We start from the raw sequence: 8,042 nt of genomic DNA on the forward strand, positions 1-8,042 counted from the left end.
ATAAAACGTCACTCCCTGCTATCACTGCACTCAAGAAGAAATGGCATTTGCTTTTTGCAAATTGTGAACAGACACAGAAACGCACACAATTGGCACAAGTAAATGTCCATTCTAAAATCTTTTTTGTTTGTTTTTGTATGCGATGTTGAACGTAACAAGCAGTATTCCCATGAGACTTCCATTTCTTATTTACGGTAGTTCCTGCATCCAAAACTCAACCGTTGGGGTGACCACGCCGCCTAGCGGGCCCACTTGCATAATATACACATCGTTCTGGTGACGTTGTAGTGACTTCCCATGTGTACGGAAGTTGATAGCATGAAATCTCTGTATGTAGCTGTATGTAGTCAGGTCTGGTCATGCGATCCACCAGAAAAGACAAATGGCACAAAAATTAGTACAGATTCATACTTCATAACGCACTTACTGTCCGTATCTGTGAGTCTGCTCCTTTTCACGGTGCAGTTTCTGGAGAAGCCTTGTCATACGCCTCAAAGAAAGAGGGCTAGCTAGCTAGCTGTACGATGAGTTCCCAAGATATGTTGAAGAATGCCTCCACTCTCGCGTCATACAATGTCTTGCTTCAGGTAAAGTAGCTAGCTATTATAATTAGCTATGCCAAACTCCTTTTTTCAAGTGTCCTTGATAAAATTCCTTATATCCACTCCCTCAGAGTAGCATGTGGAGGACATACTTTTAAGTTAGTTGTAGTGAAATATGCTTTTATGTAGCAATTTTTTTCTGAATGCCGGGATTTTGTAGCAGTTGTTGATACGATTATCTAGCCAATATGCGTTATGCTACAAATTGTATTTGTCACATGCGCCGAATACAACAGTGAAAGGCCTACTTACATGCCCTTAACAACCAATGCAGTTTTAAGAGAAAAAATACGTGAAATAAAAGTAAACAAATAATTAAAGAGCAACAGTAAAATAACAATAGCGGGGGTATCGGTACAGAGTCAATGTGCAGGGGCATGGGTTAGTCGAGATAATTGAGGTGATATGTACATCCGTCGCGCTCTCGCTGAGGGAGACTGAGCCTCTTCTGAGCGCAGAGGACCAGAAGTGGGGATCTATTAGCTCAGTGCGCTATCAGGCAGCGGCCCACTCCATCGGCTACAAAGGTAGGAAACATCAGGACTGGTTCGATGAGAACTCTGACACCATCACAACCTTACTGGACAATATGCACAAAGCGCATCTGTTACCCTTCACAAGCAATGGCGCAAACAACCTTGCGTGCTCTGCAGAACAAATGGTGGACGATAAGTCACAGGAAATCCACATTTCTACCAATCAACTAAAGCACATTTATTTTTTAACCTTTATTTAACTAGGCAAGTCAGTTAAGAACAAATTCTTATTTACAATGACGGCCTACCCCGGCCAAACCCTAACCCAGACGACGCTGGGTCAATTGTGCGCCACCCTATAGGACTCCCAATCACGGCCAGTTGTGATATAGCCTGGAATCGAACCAGGGTCTGTAGTGACGCCTCTAACACTGAGATGCAGTGACTTACACCATTGCGCCACTCGGGAACTGGGCCCTAGACGTTGGCCCTAGAAGTCGCTCCATCTATGGCCCTAGAAGTTGCTCCATCACTCCCATGAAAACAGCTGATAGTCTGACTCTCTTGAAGGACTAAAACTAGATCCTGATGAAGTGGGCTGACCAGTTTGACGCACTACTCAATTAGCACTCTCCTACAGACCTTCCAAGAGGTGTTATCAGCTATACGTTCCCTCAAGAACAACAAGACTCCTGGCGCTGACAGCATCCCGGCAGAGCTACTTAAGAAGGGAGGTTACTTCTGCACCAGAATGCTCCACCAGTACATCACTGAGGTTTGGGACCATGAGATATTCCCTCAACAGTGGCGGGATGCAAACATTGTCACCATCTATAAGAACAAGGGTGACAAGTCCATTTGCGGCAACAGCCGGGGGATATCCCTTCTGGCTGTTGCCGGCAAGGTCCTGGCCAAGGTGATGCTCACAGGCTGGCGAACAACATCACAGAGGAACTGCTGCCGGAGTCACAATGTGGATTCAGAAAGAACAGGAGTACGGTTGACATGATATTCATGGCACAGCAACTTCAGGAGAAGTGCCGTGAACAACATTAGGACCTTTTCATGGCCTTTGTCGACCTCTTCAAGGCCTTCAACACTGTGAGCAGGGAACTACTATGGGGCATTCTACTCAAATTTGGCTGTCCAGACATATTTATCAACATCCTTTGCCAGTTCCATGATGGGATGATGGCTCGGGTGGCCATAGGAGGCCAGGAGTCCGCGCGCTTTGGTTTGAGGCAGGGGTGTGTGCTGGCACCAGTACTCTTTAACATCTTCCTCCTATGTGTCACCCAGCTTCTCCACAAGGAGCTTGAGGACAGCAGCGGGTTGCGGTGGACTTCAGGCTGGATGGAAACCTATTCAACAACAGGAGGCTCCAAGCAACCACCAAGGTTTTGATGGAGCGGTTTCTTGAGCTGCAGTGTGCTGATGACTGTGCTCTTGTGGTCCACACTCCGTAAGACCTTCAGTCCATCCTTGTAGCGGCTGTGAGGGTCTATAGTAGGATGGGACTGTCTATCAACACCACCAAGACAGAGGTGGTCTGCCAATGGAGATCCAGCCCTCCACCCACCATGCCTGTCTTCACCATTGAACACAAATCACTGGCAATAGTCCCGTCCTTCAAATACCCGGGCAGCATCCTTTCGGAGGACTGCAGCATCGACCTCAAAATTCAAAATAGGATCAAGCAAGCATCAGCTGCCTTCGGGAAACTCAGGTGCAGGGTCTTCCAAAACAGGGATCTCCACCTCCACACCAAAGTCGCAATCTATTAAGCCGTCTGCATCACCACACTCCTTTACAGCTGTGAAGCCTGGGTCACTTACAGTCGCCACAACAAGCAGCTCAAGTGATTCCACATAAGATGCCTGCAGCGCATCCTGAGAATCATCTGGTGCAACAGTGTGGCTCATACAGATATACTAAGACCAACTGCAAGAGTATGGAGGCCGTGGTCCCCCAACACCAACTGCAAGAGTATGGAGGCCATGGTCCCCCAACACCAACTGCAAGAGTATGGAGGCCATGGTCCCCCAACACCAACTGCAAGAGTATGGAGGCCATTGTCCCCCAACACCAACTGCAAGAGTATGGAGGCCATGGTCCCCCAACACCAACTGCAAGAGTATGGAGGCCATGGTCACTCAACACCAACTGCGCTCGCTTGGGTATGTCATTAGAATGTTTCAGGAGCACTTAAGGATTGAAATTAGGAACTAATTTTAGGACTTTCAGGATTAAGTTCTACAAGGACCAGCTGAAAACGTTGCTGAAGAAATGCAACATCAAACCCACAGACCTAGAGGATGCTGCAGCCAACCATTACACCTTGTGGCAGTTCTGCCAGAGCGAGGAACAGAGGTGGGAGGAGGAGAGGAGCACAAAGAGACAGCAAAATCATCTCAGGAGACATACAACCATGCCTGCCCCGCCAACACAGACTGCATATGCCCCACCTGCAATACAGTTTGTGGATCTTGGATTGGACTCTACAGTCACCAAAGAATTCACCGTTAACTCAGAAGTGGAAGTTGTCATCGGATACGATGGGCTACCATAAGCAAGTGTGTGTTTGTTGTCCTAAGGCATCAAATATTCAAGTGGCAGAAAGACATCTAAGTTACAGAGCAATCTCTTTCCACGTGAGATAATCATGATGATGACCTTTCTATCTATGTGCCTACTGAATATGCTCCTGGTTATTTTTAGGTCATGTTTCGAGTGCTCACCTTTTTGCTGAACGCATTCACGCTGCGCTTTGTGTCCAAAGAGCTGATTGGAGTGGTCAACGTTAGGTAAGATTGTTTTACTCTGTGGCAATTCCATGGTAACAGAGTGATGCTGGGATTCAGTTTTTCACTTTAAAATGTATGCCAAACAAAAAATGATGATAGCAAAGTTAAACTAACTGTACAACTCTATGCACAAGGATGACTTTGAGCAATTTCCACAGAATATTTTACAAAAACATTTACTTGAAGAACAGTGCAGAAGCAAAGTTTAGGGAGTTGTGTGGTTTGTTTAACTTTGCAATCATTGGTTTCGGTTTGACGTACATTTTAAAGTGGAAAGTGTCTCAGCATCAGTCTGTTACTGTGGAATTGCCTTCTGTATAACATTACACCTGCTGCAATATGAGCTGTCCAAGCCTGCAGTTAAACAAAAATTAACACCACTACATTGTGTGTGTGTGTGTGTGTGTGTGTGTGTGTGTGTGTGTGTGTGTGTGTGTGTGTGTGTGTGTGTGTGTGTGTGTGTGTGTGTGTGTGTGTGTGTGTGTGTGTGTGTGTGTGTGTGTGTGTGTGTGTGTGTGTGTGTGTGTGTGTGTGTGTGTGTGTGTGTGTGTGTGTGTGTGTGTGTGTGCATGTGTGTGCATGCATGTGTGTGTTCGTGTATGCAGGTTGACACTGCTGTACTCCACGCTGGTCTTCTTGTCCAGAGAGGCCTTCAGGAGAGCATGTTTGAGTGGCGGAACAGATCACAACTGGAGACAAGTCATCAACCTGCTATGGCTGACGTGAGTGGGACTATAGGGGAGCTGCTGCTCCACAGTGTTGGCTCTGGTCAGAACATATACAGTTGGGTCTTTCATCGGCACTATCTGCATAACAAATGATTGTGTGTGTGTCATCCTCCCAGGTTGCCACTGGGTGTACTATGGGCATCTCTCCTTGTGTGTGTGTGGCTGTGGCTCCTGGAGGTTCCGGATCCCCTGACTATCCCCCACTACGGCCCCGCTGTGGGGCTCTTTGCCCTGGCCGCACTGCAGGAGCTGCTGGCTGAGCCTCTCTGGGTCCTGGCTCAGGCCCACATGTTTGTCAGGCTGAAGGTGGTTGCTGAGAGCCTGGCCATGGTGGCTAAGTGTGTTCTGACAGTGGTGCTGGTGGTCTCTGCTCCTCAGTGGGGGCTCTACATATTCTCTGCTGCTCAGGTACATACGTATGCAGCCCCATCCCTTATACAAATGATCTTATGTTTGTCTATTTAGCTCAAGCGGTTACCGACCTTTTGCAGAAAAAAATGCATTGAAAGTATAGGCAGCATTGCTTAATTCACCGCAATCAGCGTTTACCCACTTGTTTTTTTTTTTACCACTACATCACTGGTTACAAGGGAGTATGGTTAGAGGGTTGTGTGCATAGAAGGTATTGTCAAAAAGATGAGGTGGTCATGGAGTAAGGTTGTGTTAGTAAATATGAATCTATATAGGAGAGATGGTATTGCATGCAACCCTCATAAATCACTGTGGATGAGTGTCTACTTAGCTAACTGTTATACTGGCCTGTCCTTCATAGCTGGTGTACACAGGGTTCCTGGTGCTGTGCTACTTTGTCTACTTCCTGCATTTCCTGGGCTCTGGGGAGGCCAACAGGAAGTACTTCCCCCTGCAGCGTGTGGCAGACCTGCTGCCCTCCAGTGTTGAAGGAGAGGTAACATTCACCACACCAGCACTAACCATCACTCACCACATACACTCCTCACTGAGCTAGTATACAGTATACCCGAAAGCAATTGGTTGTATTAACTGACAAATCAATGATAAATTGATTGTTTGGCTCATTCATTCATATACTATGTCAGGTCACAACTGTGTGTGCTATGTCATCCCGTTGTGTGTGTCTGTAGCCTGTGATTGACTGGACGTTGGCCAGGCTGACGTGGAGCTTCTTCAAGCAATCCTTTCTGAAGCAGATCCTGACGGAGGGCGAGCGTTATGTCATGACCTTCCTCAATGTGCTGAGCTTCGGGGAGCAGGGCGTGTACGACATCGTCAACAACCTGGGCTCAATGGTTGCCCGTTTCATCTTCCTGCCCATCGAGGAGAGCTTCTACGTCTTCTTTGCCAAAGTCCTGGAGAGGGGGCGGGACGTCAGGCAGCAGAAACAGGTCAGAGGGCAGAGTCAGCCAATCAAATACCAGTCACTCATTTCACCATTTGTCAGTGGCCAATGACAAATAAAGTTGTCTGACACACACATATAGCTCATGCAGGTGCATTGATGCCACTTGCTGATTGGTCTGCAGGAGGAGGTTGCCATAGCAGCTGAAGTTCTGGAGTGTCTGCTGAAGCTGGTGCTTGTGATTGGTCTGATCATCACAGTGTTTGGTTACGCCTACTCTCACCTGGCTCTGGACATCTATGGGGGATCTCTACTGAGCAGTGGTGCAGGTGAGTCAACTAACCAAATTAATCAATGAATTAAGTGAGTCAACCACCATAGTCAACTGAATCACTGGAGTTATAGAGAGATAAAGGAACTTATTCAGCAATGATTGGAATAATCTAATTCCTCAAGCTACTGGTTTTATGTGAGTGGTTGTGTGTAATGATATTTGTGTTATATTGAAGGGCCCAGTCTGTTGCGATGCTACAGCTCCTATGTGCTCCTACTGGCCATTAATGGAATAACTGAGTGCTTTGTCTTTGCTGCCATGAGCAAGGAAGAGGTTGACAGGTGAGAGAAGGCAGGCACACACAGACACACACACACACACAGTGTGTATCATGTTGCTTACGTTGCCCTCTCGTCTTTCCCCAGGTATAACCTGGTGATGTTGGCTCTGTCTATCTCCTTCCTGCTCCTGTCTTACATGCTGACGTGGTGGGCAGGGGGCATTGGCTTCATCCTGGCTAACTGTCTGAACATGGGCCTGCGTATCCTTCACAGCCTGTTCTACATCCACCGCTACTTCCTGTCAAGCCAGTGGACGCCTCTGCTCGGCCTGAGGCCCTCCCCTCTTCTGCTGCTAGCTCTGGCTCTCAGTGCAGTCCTCACTGCTCTCTCTGAGGTACCACACTATAACTGTTCTCCTCACTGCTTTACTGGACACGCCAGAGGAGGCTGGTGGGAGGAGCTATACGAAGACAGGCTCATTGTAATGGCTGTAATGGAATAAATGGAGCTGAGTCAAACATGTGGTTTCCATTATGTTTGAAACCATTCCATTAATTACATTCCAGCCATTAAAATGAGCCCATCCTCCTATAGCTCCTTCAACCAGCCTCCTCTGATACACCCCACATACTGTATACACCATCCAATCACATATCAGCCAATCACACTTAAGTCTGTCTCTGACATTTAATGAAACAGTTATTGTTTCTACCTTACAATCATAGAAATGGGAGTTAGTATACAAACTATATATTTATTCTTCTCAAATAATCAGAGATAATAGTGAGACAGATTGTCTTATCTGTCTATGTATTTATTTACCATAGAATTCGATTTCCCATCTGTCTGTACTCTGCTGTTTCAGGGTGTGTTCTGTTGTGACGGAGGATGGTTACTAAGGCTGGTTCACATCGCCGTGGGAGCCGGGTGTCTACTCGGTGTACTTGTCACTGTCCTTCTCACAGAGACAAAACTTGTTCAGTTTGTTCGGACTCAGCTCTTACCTCGCTATGGGAAGAAACACACCTAAACCTGCCCAGCAGAGGAGTAACCTGCCAACTATAATGAGAGAGAGAGACAGGATAATCCGAATGGCAGAAGGATACATAGATCTGAACACAGTGACTTGGAGGGGAATGTGGAAACAGCTGCAATCCTAAGTGACCCTGTCATGGACTGAGGGTGAAGTTGGAATGAGCAGCTCACTGGCCAAAAGTGTGTGTGTGTGTGTGTGTGTGTGTGTGTGTGTGTGTGTGTGTGTGTGTGTGTGTGTGTGTGTGTACAGTAAGGTCTAAAAATATTGGCAACATTGATAAAGATGAGCAAAAAACACTGTATAAAATAAATACATACAAATACTGAGCTATATTGTATGCTCAAATTTCGGGGAAATTATATTATTATATACTTTATTATATACTAATACAATTGCTCAGAGAAAAAGATTTTGTTTAACAAGTAATGTTTGTTTTTTCTCAATTTTGTAACCAAATTAGGTTTTGATAAATAAAAGCAGGTGGATTTTGACTAATTGTTATTTGTAGCCTATGCCAGATTAG

The 8,042-nt window shown here is 46.3% G+C and overlaps 1 protein-coding gene across 1 annotated transcript; it reads left to right on the top strand.

Annotated features, from left to right (window-relative positions):
- Nucleotides 1-283: 283 nt before the first annotated feature.
- Nucleotides 284-8,010, top strand: rft1 (RFT1 homolog). Its single transcript, XM_024427337.2, has 10 exons — nucleotides 284-587; nucleotides 3,797-3,882; nucleotides 4,488-4,604; nucleotides 4,727-5,018; nucleotides 5,383-5,517; nucleotides 5,714-5,974; nucleotides 6,113-6,257; nucleotides 6,438-6,543; nucleotides 6,628-6,877; nucleotides 7,349-8,010. The coding sequence occupies exons 1-10, from the start codon at nucleotides 525-527 to the stop codon at nucleotides 7,511-7,513; spliced, it is 1,620 nt and encodes a 539-aa protein (XP_024283105.1). The 5' UTR covers nucleotides 284-524; the 3' UTR covers nucleotides 7,514-8,010.
- Nucleotides 8,011-8,042: the final 32 nt, after the last annotated feature.

Source organism: Oncorhynchus tshawytscha, linkage group LG07, assembly GCF_018296145.1.
Source record: "Oncorhynchus tshawytscha isolate Ot180627B linkage group LG07, Otsh_v2.0, whole genome shotgun sequence".
NCBI classification, from domain to species: Eukaryota; Metazoa; Chordata; class Actinopteri; order Salmoniformes; family Salmonidae; genus Oncorhynchus; species Oncorhynchus tshawytscha.